Below are 22,413 nucleotides of genomic sequence, written 5' to 3'. Positions count from 1 at the left end.
AGTAGCAAGCATCAGATTGTGAATGCCATGTGAGCTATTATCATTTGTTTATAAGCATACTTCACAACCAATTACTTCTGACCTTCCCAAAACAGAGTCCTTGATGATGACTGTGCATCAAAGCTGGAATTTTTCCAAAAATAGGCACTGAGTTATCATCTCATACATTGAAACAAAAGCAAGAAAAGCACTGTCATAGTTGGATAAAATCAGGAACAGTTGAACAGATTGTCTTCTGAACCTTTAATACATTTTACTCTTGGTTGAACATTGTCATGTAGACTCAGAGGGCAATTGTTTTGGAAAATTATGAGGCATTAAGTGGAAATACTTGACTTAAGCCTATGAACTATTTGTACGTGGACCTTCAACAGACAATAATGGGAGTTTCATACACAAAGACAGATCAACACCTGGACAGTGAAATGAAAGCGTTTTAGTATCCATAACTACTTGGGATGCAAGAAGATAATTTCTTTAGAGTCCAAGGGAGTCAAATACAGGGAGTTACCAAGAACTTTCATTAAGAGCTACCAAGAAAAAAAAGTAACTTAAAAATCAATACTAAACATCTTCCACAATGCCATTCAGTCAACATTTCTTCTGTGAATTCTTCTAATGCCAAAGTGACTTCTGCACCTAGTGAGCATTAAAGAAGCACTGAGAAGCATTGGAGAATCATCATGTACTGTACAAGTCTGGACAGTATCATTCAAAGTCATTCAACATACAGAAGTTGCAATAGGTACCAAGAAAGGACAATACTTTTTCCTTTTCCTTTTGAACATCTTAGCAGTTCCAGCTAGGGAAGTTGGGGGCCATTCTGAATTGTTCTTAGCAGCAGAAACCATCTCTGCATGCAGACAGCATCTTCCACTTTCTCATCAATGTTAAATAAACTATTTTCTAAATTGTTAAAAATTATTCATTAGCTTCTGTAAAGATAAACTAAAATTGGGAACAACTCTAAACACCCTAGTGTCCCTAGCAACACATTTCTCTATTCTAGACTCAAAAAAGACCTTTCAGCCATGTTAGACAGACTACCTAGCCTTTATTCTAACCCTAGACTTCATAAATGTTTAAATTTAACACAAGAACCTCTTGTCTTTAGTGGGACTAGATACAAAAATAGAATGCTCACAGATGTGAAAAACATTTATCCAGTCTCATTCACAATTTGTGCTGAACACAGATTGTACTTTCTGGCTCATTTCATTCAATGAAGTACCCAGCATAGAGATGATGCAGTAAGTATTCAAGGACTTTTTTCCATTGGCAGTTAAGTATCCACTTGTCAATTCTTTATTAAAACAAAAAAAAAGTGGCTATAAGTGAGTTATGCCACGTACTCTTAGGACTGTGGGCCTCGTTATTTAATTTACACACATACACATATGGATCAAGGCCACTGAATTAAAAGATGTTCCACAGGAGTGAAGAAGCAGACCTAGTGGTTTTTAAGGTGCTATCCTTAAATTTTCTTACTAAATGAACAGTATTCTGTTTCACAGAAGGCAGTGATTTATTATAGTTGTAAGAATTCTGAAAAAGTATATTTAGTCCGGATTATAAATGAAGAACAGACAGCATTGAGCATTGTGAAGAATGGCAGGAACTACATCTGTCATATGCATCATAATATCCTTAAGAGTAACTGCAAGAGAATAAAAGTCTTCAAGGGTGAGCAAGGAGATTTTTTATAGAAAAATGACTCCCTAAAGATTGAAGAGGAAAAGTTCAAAAATAAAAAGTTCAGGCAGACTACAAGGGTTGAGAAAAAGGAAAAACTTGGGTCACAACAGGAAGCCAGATGATGGTAAACTTGCATAAACATAGGAGAGTAAAAGGAAGAAAAGAGCAGAGCACTTTTGGGAAGTGGTCGTTGGTTTTTCCAGAGAAGCTGGCTACCAGATGGGAGATAATAAAGATTACTCTTAGGAAAGGAAGAGAAACCAAAAAACATCCACTGATCTGGCAGCACTGTGGTGGTACAGGGGATTGCACTCCATGCTTCCAGAGGTGCATCAAGGGCAGGAGGAGTGGGGTAATACCTTGACAATGCCATTACTAACAGGTCAGACAGAAAAATTCTTCAGCATCACTGATGTCTGATGCTTACAACCTTATTCTAGCAACACATATCCATCTACGCCCATCTCAAAAGGCTTTTCAGCCAGGTTAGAAAGACTATCTAGTCATTTTTTCTCACCTCAAAATACCTCAAAATTATGAGGTATTTTAGTTACAATGTGAACTAAAAAGGACCTTTCTAATTATCTTCCCCTATCATTCCATATTTACTTTTAGCTCAGAAAGGTTCCTGAAGTCACTGCTTCATGCTTAGTACATGATCTTTCAAGGACTGGGAACACTTTAATTTTTAATTTGGGAAAATATATAAAATTAAATTTGCAGCAGTTTGAGGTGTGGAGTTGTGTCTTCTCCCTCTTCCTACATGGATCAAAAGTTCTGGAGGACAGATTTTTTTTTACTACTTTTTGCATGGTACCACACACCATCTGTGTGTCCGTCATGCTTTCTTGGAACGCCTGAAATAATATAATGAAGTACTCTAGGCAGCTATGGCAATTACTGCCCTCAGGTGATTAATGTCAATCAATTTTTGGTCTTATGCCAAAACATAATTTGAGTTATGCTAAGAGTCCCAAAATGCACAGTTTATCACATCATAGTGGTTCATTCAAAATATTATTCTAATTTTTATTTTCCTATATTAAAAAACCCTAATATAAAACAAAGCAGCCTATTTTCTCACCACTATTGCAAACTGATCTGTTTATTCCCTTGCTTTTTTTCAACTAATTTGCTGTTGCTAGTCAACATCACTAAAAAGTTGGGTGCACTTCTGCTGTTTTAGAGCATGCAGCATAAAAAGAAAAGTGGGCCCCAAAACATTAGATAAATAATACTGAAAGGCACAATATAAAACATACTGGAATTTTATGGCTGCTGTCTTGCCTATTTACTCTTTCTTATTACAAATTACACACAAGCACACAAATGAGGTTTAAGCCCATAAAATTAATATTATAAGCAATAGGAACCTAAAAACTGTTTAAACCAATTCTCATTCATCCTTTAGGCACTAACTGAAAATGCTAGCACAATACTTAAGTTTGTATTTGACAAGGTAATATTTAGCAAAGGATTTGTTTACTGGCTAGTCTGCTGCCAAATAGCTCCAATCTTAAACTGATTAGCAATTGCTTTGTATATTCAATGTTTAAAGGTGCGTGCATACATTTACAGACCAGGAAACTTCCTTTGGTGAAAAGCTTTTTTGCCAAGATTCATCTCAGTAAGGTTAGACAGAGACCGGAAAGTAAAAAAAATCCAAGCATTTGAAGCACTTATAAATTGGGTGTCTTTAGCTCATTGATTGTTTCATAAGCTGCTGTTGCCCTCTAGTGTTCAAGTGTAGCTTCAAAATTCACCAACAGAAGTAGAATAATCCATCAAGTTTCCTAACAGCAATTTTCTATTTAGAATAACATGATAAAGAGAATGAAAGAGGAGATACTTTTTTTAGTAGGTGCATATAAAATATCTTCAGTCCAGCAACTAAGAGTTTTTAAAATAATTTGTTCCTCTCAGAGCAGAAGTTAAATTTCAACCCCTTTACACATAGCTGATCTGGTCACTGGATGTGTACAACTTACTGCCATACTTCTATTGTTAGCATGCCAGCAAGCTGTTTGCTGTATGGCTTAGGTTTAGTGTTCTGACTTCATACTTACCTAAATTAACTAAATACTACCCTGGAGGATGCAGGATACTAAAGCAGTTAACACAATCCTTCCCCCAAGAGTCTCATTACTACAGTAACTCACATGAAGTTTTTAGGACTATTATTAATGTAAATATATATTAAGCAGCTCAACTGGCACAGATTATACTGAAGACTTCGCACAAATGTGAACTTTTGCAACAGACACAGTCAACTTCAAGTTTAGTCACTTAAGAAACAAGAAGTCATTTAGTTTCCAATATATTCCTGTTTATTTGTAATTGTACAAACCCATTACCTGAAAAAGTTATTCCCATGTTCCTTGCTAAAACCCATATAAACAGAGGAAACAAATAAATTGACTGTAGAGAAAGGAACAGCCAAATGCACAATCTATTCCCAACTTATTAGTTATTTCCTGCCATTCTCTTTCATTTCTAGCAATTCAAGGTCTTAAGTAATATTATTATAATCAAAACACATTAAGGCATAAAACTGGGGAGGAGTTGGTCATTAATGCAATAAGGTTCACTTTGAGAAGCATTTCAACAACTCTGTTTTGCCTACGGTACACAATGGAATTGTCTTTACCTTTGAACAATAAAATTTCTTGCATACAGCCGTTATTAGAATTAAGAATGGGGCCTTTAAGATATTTATCCTGAGACTATTTTTGTACCCTTCTGGCTAGGAACGTAAATAACATTTAGACAAATTATCCATTTAACTTCTTCTGATTATATCAGTTAAACGGTTAAGTGATAACACAGCTGCTGCTGGGAGCCACTCCCAGAGCCCTTAAGGAGGAGGAGGTGCACAGCTCAGGTGAAGCCCTTTGCTGGGAGGGAGGGAACACCTGCAAGCACCTAATTGCTTAATTGTCATTAGGCTGCCTACTGTTTTCTCCTTTAACCTCATAGGCTATGGGTACTATAACCCCCACACCCCACCCCCTCCCTGCCCTGCCACCTTCTGGTTCCTGCTAGGGCATCACATGGCTTCCCTTCCCCCTTCCCAGCAGGACTGTGTCAAGGCCCATGCAAAATAATAACCTGTAAAATAACTCCTTACCACTGGGCTTATCAGTTAAGCGATCAATCATTTAACCTTTCACATCTCTACTTGTGGCTTAATCTATATTCCCTCCCCTCCTTCCCCCCAAAGAAGAATAACCAGCACAAATACCCAACCACAAAACACCTTGTGGATAAGTCACATCCTATTTAGAATAAAAAAAATATATATTTCTCCTTAAGATGAGTGCTTGTCTCTCTGCTGAGATGTTTGTTATTATGTGTCTGTCAAGTCACTACTTAAGAACCTGGGTGTTCAGTCAGCAACACAGTATCTAGACTTAATGGTTGTTCAGTGGTTCATAACGAATTGTAATGTTTTACAATCTTCCTCTTGGGCCATAACAACAATCAAAAGACACATGTTCATTCATCTATTGATTGCAGGAAGAATCTCTGAACTCAGTGAATGTCATGTAGTCACAGTTTTCCTTTAAACGTTCTTATTTACCTGGAAGTCTTAAGCAACCTCCCATTCTCTGCTCTGGTGGTGGCAACCCCATTGTCTTGCAATCAGAACCCTGTGCATGCTCTTTTCCTGTGTTGAGTCATAGCAATTTAGGAATGAGTTGGATTCGGGGAAAAAATTCCTTGACATGAATATGTCAAGTCAATAGGTAGCGGTTTTGTAAGGAAGACACTTTGCTACGGGTTTAGTAGGACAAAGGCTGTCTCTGTGACACGTACAAAAGTCACTAGAGAGCAGAGACTGACATCCCCAAAGGAAAGGCAGAAACAAGATTGTAGCTTACAAACTTGGCACAAGGCTTACAACAATTGTGGCAATAGCCAGCTGTATGCGTGTTGAGGAATTGAAGACACATATCATTACATGGTTTAACTTTCTTTTCCTTGACTTTATGGCAGATATTATATATATGGTAAACCTCACTCTTTCACTGTGGTGTTTTGAACAGGAATTAATTTGAACTTAGAGATCCTTTTTAAGGCAAGAGGTAGCATAGTAAATAGTATTCAATTACAGTAGTATTTGCACCCAGATAACTCTGTAGCAAACTATATTCAATACACTGTGCTGCCTCTGTGCTCAGAATAAGCTTTTTTTTTTGTTTACTATCTAACCTGGTTGCATGGAACATTACATTAATCTCCTGAAATGTCCTCTCTCTGAAATGTGAGGTCTTCTCTGCCTAACTTGGATTTTATTAATTGATAAAATAACATAAAACAAAAATAAACAACATTTCACCATAGTACAATTAAGTGAGGTTTTTTTCCTGGGAGACCAAAAAACCCCGCAAAACCTCAGAACAGTAATTCCATGCCCCTCTTACAGCAAAAAGAAAACACCTTCCCCAGAACCTCAATACTAGGCGTCAAAAACTCATTATCTTCAGCTGCTACAGAAGGCTACACTTTCTACTGATTTATTATTTCAGTCTTTTAAGCAATCATACGTCAGCATACATTCCATTGATCAAGTAGTCTAGCCTGGTATAGCGCCTTCTCCAAAAAGATTCAGACATTCTTCTGCCTATTAGTGTAACAGCTAATAACAAGAACATCAACCCAAAAAATAAAGCTGTGATGAGGCTACTTTTTTCACCAAAATGAGAGACAGCACTGCTTTGAGAAACATCATCTGACAAATAGCCTTCTAAAGTAAGTTCCCCCTTAGTTTGGTGTGTGTTTTGCAAAAAATCTGTGGATTTCTTACTGGGTAAAGCAACACCTGAAAAAGAAAAGAGACTGGAGATGCTAATGGCAGCAACAGAGGCAGTCTTTGGCTCCATTTTGGTAGTAGATGTCCCTAGCTGTGCAGACACTATAGTAGTTTGAGGATTTTTGATCATGTGGTCAATTTTACCAAAAGCAGTAGCTGTAGCACTGGTAAAGGTGGTACTAGGTTGGGAACAGGTAGTGGCAGTGGTACTAGTGGTAGTAGGTTCAGTAGGGGCAGTAGTACTGGTAGTGGTGGTAGTGCTGGGTGCAGCTTGGGTAGTGGAAGTGGGGGTGCCAAGTTCAGCATGGGCAGTAGTAGCATTGATAGAAGACAACACGTCATTCATTTTTTCACTTAGAAAAGAATCTGAGTTCTTAGGAACTTTCTTCCCCTGGCCTTGAGGAAACTGTGCGTGCAATTCAGTATTATCTAAATGTTCTGCTACATGGTCCATGGATTCAGACATCCGGGAAGTGATATATTGCTGCAGAGAGACAGTTGAATTCAGGAGTATTGCCTGAATTTGAAGAGCATTTTGTGTCTTCACAAGCTTTTCTCCATTTGAGTCATCACGTGCAAAGTGCAAGTTCTTATTTGTGAAAGGATTTTTTTTCAGAATCTGTGAATCTAAAAACAGAAAGAAAAATAGATATTATTTTTTCCAATCCACTTTTGCAATCAGTTGCTACCTCCCTAGTAAAGTATCGAATAAAGTATCCTGTAAAAATAGACCTGCCCTAAAATCACAGCAAGGAATCTGCCCACAGCATCAAGATTTTGCATCTGCCTGAGACAGCAGTGGGCAAAATACGGCCTGCAGGCCCAGTGGGATTGCTCGCGACTGCGCCAGTGTGGAAAATTCAGGTAAGAAGGGGGGCGGACCACAGGGATTACCCCAGTCCTCAGGGCGGGGCTGGCCCTTGCTGTGCCCCATGGTCGGGCCATGCAGCTGGGAGCCAGTGGGCAGGCCGAAAAGTGGTGCTGGAGCCAGGGAGAGTGGAAGTGAGTGGGAGTCTGGGGCCTGCGCTGGTGTCATGGGGCCAGGGGTGGCAGTGGGGCCCAGAGCAGGGTGGTAGGAATGCGGGGCACAGGCTGGCAGGGGTCTGTGCAACTGGGCTGGGCTGCATCAGCAGCGAGACAGGGGAGCTCCATAGAGCCCCTGCTGGTTGGCACCCTGCACTCCTGCCACCATGTTCTGGGCCCCACCCGCACTCCCACCTGGCTCCCACACACCTGCTCACTCCCAGTGCCCCTACCCTAGCCCCACAGTACAGGCGGGGAGCAATGCGTAGCCCCGACCCCCCGTTTGCCTGCAGGGAATGAGCTGGTGCTCAGCATGGGAGAAAAGTGGGCCCCCCCTTCCCATGCCTGGCATTTCCTGCTCCAGCTGCTTGCAGCCTGCATGGGGCTGTCCTGCCTCTCCACTGCATCACTGCCACCCCACGGGGTAGTGGTGGCAACAGAAAGCAGGCACATGTAGCTCCGTGCAAGCTCAAAGAGGCTGCAGCACGGAGTGCCAGCCACAGGAAGGGGGAGTGGCCCCTTTTGCCCTGCACCAAGCACTAGCTCGTTCCGGAGAAGCTGCTGCTGCTGCTCAGCGTGGAGGAAAGTGCTTCCCCCCTGCTGGGTAGCGTTTGGTGCGGCCACCCACCTGGAGCCCGTGCCGCACTAGGCTGTGGTGCAGCGGCTTCGCCACTGCCTCTGGGCTGCCCAGCGCAGCAGCAGTGGCCATGTGGAGCAGCCACTGGGCAGCCAAGAGGTGGCGGTGAAACAACTGCACCACAATCTAGTGCAGCATGGGCTCCAGGTGGGCAGCTGCAGGAAACACTGCCCGATAACAGCAAGCAAGGTGGCTGCTTTCCTCCATGCTGAGCAGCAGTTTCTACCAAGCTGCTGCTGCCACAGCTCAGCCATGATGGGCAAACCCAGAGCTGGCGCAGGGCTCAAGCTAGCGGCAGCAGTGGAGAACGAGCTGGTGCTCAGCATGGGGGAAAAGCGGCCACTCCCCTTTCCTGTGGCCGGCACCCCATGGTGCAGCCACTCCAAGCCTGTGCATAGCTGCCCGTGCCTGTTCTATGTTGCTACCACTGCTCCGTGGGGTGGCAGTGATGCGGCAGAGAGGCAGGATAGCCCCACATAGGCTGTGAGCGGCTGCTGCACAGGGTGCCGAGCATGGGGAGGCAGAGCTGCTTTTCCCCCGCGTTGAGCACCAGCTTGTTTCCCCACCAGTGAGTGTGGGACACACAGGTACCACAGGGCTGGGGCACTGGGAGTGCGCGGGCACGCGGGAGCCAGCAGCAGCCAAGTGGGAGTGAAGGGCCCATGCTGGTGTCCCAGGGCAACTGCTGGCAGGGCCCAGAGCAGGGGAGCAGGAGCGTGGGGTCCTGGCTGGCAGGGGCTCTGCGGAGCTGGGTCAGCTCCCCCCTCTCCCTGCTGGTGCAGTCCAGCTTGGCTCCACAGACCCCTGCCAGCCCATGCCCCACACTCCTACCATCCCACTTTGGTCCTGCTTGCTTTCACTCCCCTGCCACTTTCCCCAGTTTCCTGTCTAGCCGCTCTGTACTACATGGCTCCCATACCCATATCCATACCCACACACACACCCATCCCCAGAAACCCCCAGGTGCAATCACTTCTGCATATACACCAGAAACCAGGTCAAAAATATTTTTTATATTAAATTAAAATATATTATTATGGGTGTTTGATTTTTAGTATGCAATTTGTTTCCCCCTCTCCCCCCCAAGATGGCAAACCCCCTTCCCCAAAGCAGTACTTCCAGGGGCAAAGGTCAGAGGTTGGGGTGGGACTTCCAGTCCCAAGATGGTGACCAGGGGGTGGGGCACATGTGAAGTGGCAGGGCTACCCATGTGACCCTCGATAGCTTGCCAAAACTCGGTAAGCAGCCCTCCCTCCAAAATAATTGCCCGCCCCTGGCCTAGGATCACTTTTTCAGAATGTTTAGCAATAAGTACGTTCACTTACAGTTGTCACATCACAAATCAATATGCCTTTAAGAAACCTAAAGGCACTGGACCCCGTTCTTAACAGCTTCCTATCTTGAGTAAGCATTCAATTGTGTGCATTCATCACTCTTTACTACAGGAGTGTTTTGCCTACTTCATGTGAATGTTTAAATTATTATTCATAGGTTAAAAGGCAGTGCGAGGCCAACCACCTTTAAGTCATTCCTAGCCTTTGCCAATTAAGGAGCAGAAATTACCAAGTCTTGGTATACTGTCTTAGCTTTTACCATGCAAGTGAACTTGACTTAGAGGCAACTTTGAGGCTTCTGTTTACACAGGGTGGAGAATTTAGGCCTTGTTCTCTGCTAAAGGAAGCAGGAATTCTGCTTTTTTAAAAAACAAACTAGATCCCATTTCCCCCCCATGCTATCCGATTTACATCTCTCACGGAATTACCTGCCTAAATCAGTCTAGGCTTGCTATTTCAATAGCTTGTTTATATGGAACAAATTCAAAAGCATTGTTATGTTAGATTGGTACTATAAGAAATCAAGGACTTCAATATCCTGCAAGACCATGTTGTACTAATGCATGGAATTAGTGGCAACACTGGTGGAAGGCTTTTATTCTTCTGTGACATGGTAAAACACAAAACCTAGGTGCAGTCTGCTGTGATGGTGCTTGTCAGTGAGTCTATCAGATACAGTGTCGTGTATCCTCAGACCAACCATGTACCAATGAGCAGACTAGGAGGATGTTCCTATCTCCCAGCCAGCAGGAGAGCTTCACAGAAACACAAATCAACGTAAAGCCTCCTAATAACTTGTAACCAAGAGACAAAATATCTTCCCCTTCAGCAGATAGGAAGAATTGAAAGAACAGATAACAAGTGTGACATACAGGGATTACTAGTCTGGCAACCAGTATTGTTTATATTAGTTTACTACATCCCTCTCCAGTATGCCTAACCAATCCCTACCTAACAAATGGTTGTTGTGTAAGTCTGCATTTCTCTCAAGTGACAAAAGGTACCAGTGGGAAACATTATAACAGAAAGTGGAACAGATTCTTAGAAGCAAACAGTGAGGTTCACCATTAAAAAAAACAACATTTGCCCTTCAAGTTCAACTGAATAAGGATTTAAGCAGCAGAATGTATAGCCACAATATTGGAATTACTGACTAAAATTTGGTAGCAAGAGACAGACAGACATGCTGCATGACAAAAAGTGACATTCACTTTCCTGTCAACTATTTCATTATGTTAAGATATTATATAGACCTGACAGGGAAAAAACCCTAACAAATCAGCTGAGTAATAGTTCTTGGAAAGATTAAATGACTGGTAGAGTTTGTGTATTCTCATCAGCCAACAGGGATCTGGATTTATAGAGGGCATGGTGCCTCGCCCTTACCTCACTTATAGGTTAAACAGGATAAAAATATACTTGAGCTCCCAAGCAAATACCACCCATACACATCTAAAAGCCCATAAACCAAAATCTATACACATGCCCAAGACTCTTATAACCTAGAATTAATGGTGAAATATTCTAGCACATCAACCAAAAAACCTCTCAAGAAAAATTGTTTTCTGAAAGAGAGCTACAGCAGCAATGAAAATGCCACAAAGATTCCATTTGACAAAAGCCATTAAAATGTGGAAATGTGTGGAGAATGTCATCCAGATAACCTTAATTAACCTCAACACAGATAAAGAGACAAACAAATTGATCCCCAGGGTTACCAATGATCATAAGTGACCCCAATTTGAACAAAAAATAAGATTTAAAAAAACTATGCATGAAGTTCACATTTCTCCTTCCACCCCCTTCACCCCTCCCCCACCATGATTTTGATTCACAGAATCTCTGCACTTGTCAGCAAAACTAACAAACTCAGAACTAGGCAGTCACCTGACTCATTCACCACCAACGTAGCTCAGGATACAAACTCAAGCTGGTGTACCACTCCCTTATCATCAAACGGAGGTCTTTTCCTGTCTGTTCTCTTGCAGACGGATACCAACTGAGCACATGGAGAATTTAGAACCAATTTAGATTCCTTTTGTCCACCTTAAAAATTGATACACATACGGACACATTTAAAGTTTTATTTTAAAGGCTGTGCTATTCATAAAACAACAGCTACTTCCATAGCCTCATGGTCTCTGTGGGTCATAAAGAAATAAATATTTGAAATACAAGGAACAGAAACATCTACTTTAACTGCTATTTTCCAAGTTGGAAAGGGCATGTTGAGCAGCAAAGAGAAAAAACAACTGTGTCCTAAAACAAACTGAAAAGGCCTCATTTAAACAAGGATCAGAATGAGAGAGGTCTTTGTCCTTGCAGATAGATATGAATCTACCTGATTCTTCCATACCAACTTGTTACAACAGGCATTTTCTTCCAGACTGTGCAACACAATGCACTCCCAAAGCAAATTATTACATATCTGTAAATTATATTTGGTTTACAGAAAGTGATTTCTATGCATACTATTCATACAGTCTCATAATTATTAATACCACTGATGTATTTTACTAGCATGATTATTAATACATAAAAATCTTGTCAACTGAGATTAATATTTTAAGGCTAACAAGTGACATACCAACTAATTAAGCAGCAACATCCCATTTCTCTGATTTTTAGTGTGCTGCCTAACAAACAACGAATTGACCAAGAGACAGCAAATGTGGTCATCTAAGCCACCACTCCTCTCTCTCTGCTGGACAAAAGGCTGAGGAGCAAAATCCCTCTGGCTAAGACCAGGCTTTTAGACAAGCCAACAGACTAGTGTAAGATGTTGCATTTGAGTAAATCTGGCTGTGCAGTTTACAGGCTATCAGGGCACTGCCAATTCACTACTTTCAAACAACAGCCAGAAAAACTGAGGAGGATTTGTGCAGGACTTATGTTGTGAAGGGAGCAGAAGACAGCAGGGAAGAACACAGAAGGGTTTCTTATCATCCTACATGAATATTTCCACCTTCTTCAATGAAGGCAATATGGAAGAAACATGTCAGCAGATAGGACTTGGGGAACCTAGTTCTGCAGCCAGTTCTGCCAGTAGCCAATTGGTTAACCTTGGGCAAGTCGTTAAACCTCTCTTCATCTCACTGTTCCTCTTTTTGAGAATGAGGATAGTAATAAAACATTTTGAAGGAGGTCTGCAAGTTTTACTGGCACAAGACACTACATAAAGAGCTAAATATCCATACACTTTGCACTGTTAAAAATGCCTAAGAGGAAGCACATGGTTTTCACATGCCTAACATGAAGTCAAGTCTAGGTTAACAGGTCTCTACATTTTTAGGAGATAAAAATGTTTTGATAATTTATTTTGTAGATACAAAGATTTTCAGAGCAAGGACTTGGTCTTACATGATTGTGAAATGCCAGGTATGCTTGTGGCATTACAGTAGATAATACTGGTCCTGAGGAAAATTGGTATGTGCTTTATTATTCTCTATCTTTAAAATTAAAACAAAAACAGTATTTAAGAGTAGACCTGCAAAATCCTCTCAAATGGCCTGATAAACTCTCCCCCCATCACCAGTTTCTGCTATTCAAAGAAATGACTCATAGGATTCTACAAGCATTTTTACTAGGAAACCAGCAGTATTTGTGGCAACCCAAAGGCTTTTGAGGCACTGCAACATGCACAGAGCGCACATGAATTGGTTTACCACGCTGCATATTTGCAGCTCAGTGACAAAACTAGATACTGGGCAATCCAACGGTTTAAAAAAAAAGCACACAGTAAAAAAACGCTGCTGTGTGCGCTGTGCAAAACCGGAGCCTAGCCAGCCAGAACCATACTCCGGTTGCCAGCCAGGCTCTGCGTGCCCGGATTGCCATTGCTACAGCCTCAGGAGGCTGCCAGGAACCTAGGTAAGGCCACTAAGGGCCAGCCCAGGTGTTGGCCCCAACCTCCCCTACTTGGGGCAATTGGTTGCATACCATGTGCACATACAGGGGCATTCTATGTATCTGTGCCACTACTAGTTGTACCCTGGGAAACACACATGCATGCTTGTGAGGACATGCCTGAAGTGTTTGAAAAGCAACCACTTTTTTGAGCTAGATCTAGGAGACATTTTGTTTCCAGAGGCACTGGAAACAAAAGTTTCTGTGGTTCAGTAAGATTCGTCTAGCTTTGCAACAAGTTGGCCCCAATATTTTAATCTTTTTAACTAATGAAGAGTCTTTTTAGCTCTCCTAGAGAGATTCCTATTTGAAAAAGGAAATTGACTTGAACAGTTTGTCAGAGACCAGGTGGCTTGGCCTTTTGACAAACTTTTCGGAGACAGTTATCAGCAGTGACAGGAAAACATAAGGAAAACAAGCTAACATGCAAATTTCTACCATTTAATACACAGAGAAGTCAGTAACTGCACAATCTAAAATGGATGCCACATCCAACAAGAATAACTCAGTAGTTGCATCTTTGGCAGGACCAAAGCTTGGGCAAAGAAACACATTCCTTTTTCTCTTTGTAGCTTCCATATACTCCCGGGTGGGGGGAGGCAAAAGAGTTGAGAAATCAGTACTTTGACAATTGTTGACTTTTACAGTGGCAAATGAAGCCTTAGATCCCCACCCTTCTCACATGGTATCTTATTCCTATCCCATTCCCTATATTACACTGATGTTGATAGAGTCAAGGTGGGCAATTTTCCTAGACAACAACAAAATTCCCTCTCTGAAGACATTCACTCCAAGATACTGAAAAAGGTACTCTCTGCAAGTTTAACCATGCTGAATATATAAACTTCTACAAGAAGGCAGTCTCATTTCCAATTTGTTTTTTGAAGAGTCAGTTCTGGTGCAAATTTATTTTGGCCAGTTTGCTATATCTGAATAGCCAGTCTTAGTATAACCAATACTTAAGCACCAGGGTGCACAGCATATTATAGACAATCAGAGATTCCCATTGTTTCTAGTGTGTACCGTGACCTCAAGGAAGTCACTTTATACCTTTTCTTCAGTTTTCCAACCTGAAAAATAAGAAAACTCCTACTGCTTACTTACTGTCATTATGAGTTTTAACTAATATTTGGCCAGTGCTTTCTTCATGTATGGCACTCATCGCTGTGATATGAGCCCTTTGAACATAGAAGAGCTACAATAGGATTCAACTTCTACTGCACTGAGCAGTATTCTATATACACAAAGGAAATTTCCTACGAATAGGGAGAACGTCAAGTTGCAAGGAGCATTCTTCTTAGTCTATTATTTAGGAATACATCCCTGGCCTAAAGAGCTTATAGTCTAAATAAAAAGTGTACATATGGAAGATGGAATACATAATATAATTAAAAAAATGCATTTGTATTTATTAGTTCTCCGATTGTCATGTTGCAAGTTTTTTTTAAACCTCTCTCATTTGCTTAAAAGTTTTAAATCTGCTAAAGAAGGGTAACTGCACTGCACCATAGGAGTTATATCCAGTTGGCCCATGAAAAAGTCTAGCTGCTTTATAGCCCCATTCTTCACATCCTATGAGTAGTATTCCCAAATTAAAATTTTTGGTTTTCATATGAATTTTTTCAGTTATTGATTTTTCACAACCTAGTTCCTTGATCAGTTATCATACACACCTGTATGTACAAAATATGTGAAGTACAGATCAGTGATGAGCTGCTTTTACAGTTATTTACCTCTAATTATCCTGTAGCTCACAAATCCTTCAGCTGGTTTCATTGGACAAGCTTCCCTACTAGGACAGTAGAAGAGGTAGCAGTTTGGATACATGCCTATTCTTCTAGCATCAAAAATCATCAAGTTACATTTCTTGTCACCTGCAAAACAGCATAAATTCAGTTAGCAAAAAAGAGGACTTTTTAAAATATGTCCATTTTTATGACAATAAAAGCTACTTTGCTTATCTAAAATCTTTACGGTGAGTGTGAAAGGAAAAGGAACTGATGTATAGAAACTTCTTTACTGTTAGGATAGTGATGTAATGGAACAGACTGCCCAGGGAAGTTGAAAACCTCCAGTGAAGGAGATTCTACAAGAGGAGGCTGGATAAGCATTTGATAGGCATAATTTAGGAATATCATTTCTGCATTCACGTAGCAGACCGGACCAGACAACCCTTTAGGCTCCTCACAATCCTATGATTCTATGAAAAAAAAAAATTACGGGCACCTACTCTGTCCTGTACAAGTGAGTTAGGAAAAATAATGCAATGAGCCCAATCCATTACCTATTCCTAATATAACTGCTGAAATTCAAACCAAAATGCTATTTGCAGATTAGACTTCAGGGCAGCATTTTTCATATTAGGCTTTGCCTCACACACATCTGATAAATTTCAAAGGCTTGTAACTTTTGATCAACTAGAGAAAGAAAAACTTCTCCATCTCCACCTTTCCCCTCATTACCTAAAGAACCTTTTGGTTTACTCCTGTTTTCTGATTCATCTTGAAAACTACCACTGCCATCTGCTGCTGCTGTTTCATTTGGGCTGCTTACAGACATTAAAAAAAACCCAACAAAAAACAGCGCTTTACTTTACACTGCTTGTGCGCCAAGCCCAGCACATGCCCAGAAGAGGCATTGCATTTGTTGGACCCAGTTTGCCCAACATTTTTTTAGTTCATGTGCCTTAGGAGGGCTTTTTTGGCACTTTTATCTACTAGCTAATTGAATCAGCTTTAGATAAAAGCACCAAAAAGCCCTGCTGAAGCATTCGATCTATACAGATGATGTGGAGTCAGGTTGAACTAGCGCACTGCTTTTTCTGGTAAAGCGTGAGTTTATTTTTGCCGGTTTTTTTAAGTGTCTGTAACCAACCTTGTTTCTAAACTACTGATGGAAAGCAACATCCATAAATGAAGGTAGGCATTCTAATTTTTGGTCACTCTAAACAGAGCATAAGTCTGCCACTTGATTTTTATTTAGCCTACTGAACAAACAAGTTTATGACTTCTGTATCTGGGAGGTGAAGCATCAGTGTTTAAAACCACCAAATGTGCTTAAAGTATGCACAATAAATATGTACATCCATAAACACAGACTTAAGTACATTAAGTTCTAATTTAACAGATGAGTAAGTTAAGCAAAACATACCCAACAATCACAAGTTGCAACAGTCTTGGTATGAAAAGCAGGGTAAACTTACACTTTCCCTCCTTGAGAGCTGACTCTAGCTCATCCTATCCCTGCCTGTCATCATAAGCACTGATAGGCAAGAAGAACGATCAAGGGAGAACAGCTTACCTGATATGTTTTTTCCTATGCAGCAAGCATTAATACAAGCTGCTGATGTTAAAGTATATACTGGCTCTATTCCCTTGATGCCTTTTTTGAGAGATGCCGTCACATCAACTATGACATTTTCCATCTTCTCCAACGAGCAATTTTGACACAGGGATGGCTCAGGTATCATAGCACACAGCATTATTAACGTGCAGAGATGACACAAATTTAAACTGAAAAACATTTTCACTTGAGTTGGATTTATTCTTCTTTTGCCAGAAACAATAAACTTCTTGTTGTTTAACTTCAAAATAATCTCATTTTACGAAGACTGCATAACTGTCACCATCTCTAGAAGAATAGTAAAGATATTTAGTACTGCATACTGTTTTAAAGGAATTAGGCTTCCATTAATCAAATTAAGTTTTAAACACATTTCAAGATCTTGTCAGGACAAGGAGCAAATGTTAGGGCCTTTTTTTTAATGTTTAATTTGAAAAGGTAATGGAACAAATGTTACATATTAGATGCAAAGTGATTTACTTCTCAACAACCGTCATGCAAGATGCTTTAGAATTGTCCTATTTAAAAAAGAAGTTACATTTCTCAAATTAAGGAGTGGTGGATACAGCATATGAAAATATAGCTGTGTTTATGAGGCACTTACATGGCTGTCTCCATGGTAGACTCTGAATGTCTTATAAAAGGTATCATCTTGAAATCAAGAGTTCTAGTTTTTTGTATGCTTTATAATCCAAAATGCATTTACCTTTACAATACCTCTGCCTCATAAAGCAGGGAAATAGTATCCCTTTTTTTCTAAGGTGAAGTAAGGCACAAAGACACTAAGGCCATGTACAGATGTATTACACTTTTACTGGTAAAAGTAACTGGAAACCAGTCTATACCCATAACAGAACAGAAGTTCAGTGCACACAGACTGGTTTTAAAATGATGGAACCTGGTCTGAGATTTGCCTTCCCCCCAACTAAATGTGAATGTGTGTTTGTTCACTCCGATAAACTACTTAAACTGATTTATAGGAAACAGCATAACTTTTATTGATTCCTCCTTGAGCTTTTTGAATGTCTGTACCTAGCCTAAAGAACTAATTCAATGTCACTCAGGGATCACAGCTGGGATTCAATATTGGAATGACCTTCCTTACTCCTGCTTAAAGATGCCCAGAACCCCAGAAAAATGTCAAAGGGAATCTGCACTGGAAATAAGTGATTGAGGAATTACTAGTGGGACCCAGAGCTGCTCTTGACCTCACTCTTTAGCCTAACTCTGGTAGGTCAGTGATTCTCAATCTTTTCAGAGGCACCTCTCTCAAGGCACCCCATCCATAACTTCTCTGAATTTAGCAGCAGCCCATTTTTTAATTCTAAAAAACCAATTGAGTGATTCTTCTGTTGCAAAAAAAGACAAAAACACCACAACAGGTCAGAATGTGTTTGACGCTCGGGATTCCTAGATGAATAAAAAGCATCCTGGGTTTACCTAGCACATCCTGTATAGGTGCATGTGCACCTAACCATGCTAATATTACATAGTTTCCCTAAAAGGATCCATGGCACCTCAGCAAAGAATCACTCTGGTAAGTCAACCGGAAGTAAAATCTACTACGCAACCCACTTTGTGAAGTGAGTTAGTCTCTTCCCCACATCATAGAACAGGTGGGCAGCCTCAAAAACCCCAAAGATACCATCAAAACTTACCAGAGGGAACAAAAAAAAAAACCTTACTAAGAGGGTAGTGAGGCACTGGAACAGGTTACCAAGAGGTGGTGGAATTTCTATCCTTGGAGATTTGTAGGGCCTGGCTTGACAAAGCTTTGGCTGGGATGATCTAAGTGGGGATAGTCCTGCTTTGAGATGTGACCTCCTGAGGGCCCTTCCAACCCTCATTTTCTATGATTCTAAGGCTAAGCTCCAAAGAGTCCACCAGCCAGGCAGGCATGTACAGTACCCTTATCTGTGCTGCCTCCTCCTCGGGGGCTCAACAGCCACAGATCTCAAGGCATTTAATCTGTGCCTGTCTCAAGCACCACCTTAAAAGGTAGCAATGATTTTGCAAGCCTGCCTGGAACAGGGAATCCACTAAGGCCACTAGGACCACCTCTCTGCCCTCCTCCCCAGGCACCAGAAGAGGCGCAAGACGTGGGCTTCATGGTTCCAGCGTGAGGCTTCTAGCCACGTTCAGCCTGAGCAGACAGTGGGCTCATCTACACGTTCATTAACGCACAGCAGTTACTGGTATCCAGGTTGTAGCCCTGTTGATCTAGACGCAAAAGGAATCAAAACTCGTGGAAGAAGTGATATCTTTAATTAGACCAACCAGAAAAAAATATTTTTATTTATTTGCAAGCTTTCAGGCATGCTCATCCTTCATCACTTCCCCTATGCCTGATGAGGGGTGTGTGCACCTGAAATAGAGTGGCCATCATAGAGGACAATCTGGTTGTCCTCTATTGATATGAAACTGGAAGCCTACTGTATGTCCTCTATTCTTATTTTGAAGAGAAAAGCAGAGGACATAAAGGCGTTGGGTTTTGAATCAATAGAGGACAGAATAGTAGAAAACTGGAATGTCCTCTATGATGGCCACCTTAGCCTGAAAGCTTATGAATAAATAAAATAATTTGTTTGCAAATATCTAGTTGGTCTCATAAAAGATAATACCTCTTCCAGTACCTACTGCACATTTAGTTCACTGTGCAGTAGCTAGTTACTGTGCAGTAGTGTGGGCACATGTTTTTTTAGTGACACTTACTGCACAGTACCCTAATATGTACTACTGTGCCGGGGAGTACAATATTAGTCCAATTTGTGCCCACTAATGCGCAGTGTTAGTGGGTATTAAGCATCTTATGTAGATGCCCGAGGGGAAAACAACTCCAGAAGGAGCAGAGGGAAAGGGAGGGCGCCTCACATGCAGGTCCCCTCAGGAGGCCAGGGCTGGGGGGCAAGCCTCCTCGAGGAGGGCAAGAGAGAGTCAAGGAGCCCTCGGCCTCAGGCAGAGGGAACGGGCCAGGGGAGCAGCCGCCCGGGGGGGCGAGATCCGGGAGCCGGGCTGCAACCCGCCCCCTGCGGCCGCCCCGCGCCGACCCACCTCGCAGTCCCCAGCTCCAGGCGCGAGGAGCCGCCGCCACTGCAATGCGAGGGGCTCCGGCCCCGCCACCGGGCTTGAGTGCGCTCCCGCAGCTGATCCCAAAGGAAAGGGAGTGAGTTAGGACTAGTCCCGCCCTCCCCAGATCAAGAAGCATGAGTCAGCCCCAGCCAAAGCCAAGCGAGGATTTTTTTAAAAAACGTATTTCAGACTCACCTGACGCCTTTCATTTCCTTCCCAACCCGAGCCGAGGTTGTTCCGGAAAAGCCGCGCGCTTGACCGAGTCCCGAGCCGGGTGCCCGGCCCCGCGGACTCCCCGGGAAACCCCTGCGCCGAGGGTGGGCTGCAGGGCAGGGCCCTCGCTGCTTTGCTAGGCGGGTCCGCAGCTGTTTGCCTCAGGGACGGACAGACAGCAGACGCGGAGCCTCGGGCCAGGGGCCTTCTCCTCGACAACTGAGAAGGGCTCAGTGAAATGCGGCCACATCCACTTGTTGCGGAGTTAATCCCTGGGGAGTCCGCAGTCTCGGCTCTCCGCACACGTCTCCACCTCCTGCAGCAGCCTGCAGTGGTTCTCAACCTTTTCCAAACGCAAAGCATCCCTGGAGAGACTCAAGGCCTTGCGTCTAAAAGGTCCTGCAAGGTCATGGAAAGTGCCTTGAGTTTAAAAAAGGCTGAGAATCACTTATCACCAAGCAACTTGGAGATAAAAAGACTTTTCCAACTTTTCTCTGATCCTAATCTGCACAAAATGAACTGTTCCAAACAGGAGACTTTACCAAACCTTCCATTCTCCTACATAATGCAAGTTTTAATTTCTACCTAACGAGAACTTTTACAAACTTTGCAATCTCCTGTGCCTGATGAAGGGTGCCTGTGCCAAAAAGCTTGCAAATAAAGACTGGTTTGGGTTTTTTTGCAAATACCAAGTTGGTCTAATATCACATATTACCTCTGCCACCAGGTTTGATTCGTTGAGTCTAAAAAGAACAGCTGCCCTCAGCTAGATGGGTGAAGGGGCATCCTTTCCACCTTCCAGTGGAAGCTGTAAGTGTGCACATGCCTGGGGCTGAGAGGAAAGCATGGCTCTAGAAACCTAATGACAGAGGTAGCCCACTCTTTTTGGAGGGGAAGACCTAGCTGGATTCCAGTTTGTGCCTGATAATTGTTCATTATTGCCTCTTTAATACTAAATGCAAAAGCATTCCCTAGAAAAGAGACTACTCTGAGAAGTGCTGCATTAATACAACTATACTACTTGCAGTACTCAAGCTACTTGGTTTAGAGATAACTGAGCTATTCCTGCACATTACACGGTGCCATATAGACATACTCTGAAAACAAGTAATTTTTTCTGTGCTTCAATTTCCACATCTGCAATATTATACTACTTACTTCACCAGTGTCTGAAGTACAGTTCAAGAGCCTTGGATGGAGACATTGCAGCATTGGTGACTACAATATAAACTACCCCATGCTGGGCTGGTGAACTCTATAGATGAAACACTTAAATCCACTTGATATAAAGTAACAGTAAAGAAACATGGAAAGAGCTACTTCCTTTTAAAACTGAACAAGGAACTTTGTTAGAATAAGGGAAACAGTAACAAGTTGCCAAAACATGAGATTTACTTGTGATGCTCAATGTTGATGTTTCTCTTAAAGTTACAGTTCCTGGTGTTGCATGAAAATGGAAACTGCAGCTTTAACAAAATGAGTACCTAGTCTTTGTGGTTGTGAAAAAAATCTTTAGATAGGTGGCCTGAGTGTGCCCTAAAGGGCCCTCAATGCCAAAAGCAAACAAAAAATAACTTTGATTTAATAATCTACTGAAAAATCATACTTACTAAGCCAATTTAATAATTGTTGGATGCTTCTGTTTGGCTGACATGCACTAGTAGCCGTAAAGCTAAGTTTCTGCCTAGTAGTTTCCATAACCCACCCTACATAATTTCCTGCTACATTTATAAGGCAGCAACCCACATATTCTCATTCAGTTCCATTGATTATTTTCAAGCTTCTCATGGAGAAAAAGGTAGAATAAAAACTATGTAAAATAATCAATTGACTCCCTTGGTATTGTTTAGGTCTCAGTAATGAAGTGTCACAAATGTATATTCTAATATTGACATGCAAAATTTGTATGTACTTCCAAAAACTATCTTAGCTCATAGCTGACGCAGGCTTAGGAGAAATGTTGTTGTCTCCCATCTAGGTGAAAAATACAAAACTAAAATAATTTGCACACCTAATATATTGGTTTAAATTAAAAAATGGCTTAACCATATTTTAAGTGTTACAAAGATCCAAATGTTGATTTTTTTCCCCTTTTTCAGGCACGAAGGCCTTATATTATTCATACATACGCTGGTAAATAGCAGATAAAAACCTTGACTATTCAAAAAATATTTAAAAAGGAGAACAGAATAGCCTTTTGGGAGGAAAGAAGAAAGTAAGTCACAATATAAATGGATGATGCAGAGGTAGCAATGGACATAGTCTTCCTGGACTTTCGGAAGGCCTTCGACACTGTCTCTCACCCCATTCTCATTAAGAAACTGGGGGACTGGTGTCGACACCCACACAGTCAAATGGGTCGCCAACTGGCTGGAGGGCCG

The 22,413-nt window shown here is 41.7% G+C and overlaps 1 protein-coding gene across 2 annotated transcripts; it reads right to left on the bottom strand.

Moving 5' to 3' along the window:
- Nucleotides 1-1,895: 1,895 nt before the first annotated feature.
- On the bottom strand, nt 1,896-20,096 carry MANSC1 (MANSC domain containing 1). 2 transcript variants are annotated; one of them, XM_019544261.1, is made up of 4 exons: nt 20,015-20,096; nt 16,709-17,038; nt 15,142-15,282; nt 1,896-7,135 (listed from the first exon to the last, which is right to left on the bottom strand). In XM_019544261.1, exons 2-4 carry the CDS (start codon nt 16,929-16,931, stop codon nt 6,237-6,239), a joined length of 1,263 nt encoding a protein of 420 aa, XP_019399806.1. In that variant the 5' UTR covers nt 16,932-17,038; nt 20,015-20,096; the 3' UTR covers nt 1,896-6,236. The 2 variants fall into 2 exon arrangements, with proteins under 2 accessions (XP_019399806.1, XP_019399807.1); XM_019544262.1 differs by lacking the exon at nt 20,015-20,096 and adding an exon at nt 19,802-19,834.
- Nucleotides 20,097-22,413: the final 2,317 nt, after the last annotated feature.

Source organism: Crocodylus porosus, unplaced genomic scaffold, assembly GCF_001723895.1.
Source record: "Crocodylus porosus isolate Cpor-Errol unplaced genomic scaffold, CroPor_comp1, whole genome shotgun sequence".
Lineage (NCBI taxonomy): Eukaryota > Metazoa > Chordata > Crocodylia > Crocodylidae > Crocodylus > Crocodylus porosus.
This window is presented reverse-complemented; position numbering and strand designations above follow the sequence as displayed.

Bases quoted from the DNA above. Each gene is read 5' to 3' on its own strand.
- MANSC1 (XM_019544261.1), bottom strand. From the start codon at position 16,931: ATGTTTTTCAGTTTAAATTTGTGTCATCTCTGCACGTTAATAATGCTG. The intron at 15,283-16,708 runs GTAAGCTGTTCT...GCTGTTTTGCAG, and splicing joins CATAGGAAAAAACATATCAG to GTGACAAGAAATGTAACTTG. The intron at 7,136-15,141 runs GTAAATAACTGT...TTCTGTTTTTAG, and splicing joins GAGCTACAGGATAATTAGAG to ATTCACAGATTCTGAAAAAA.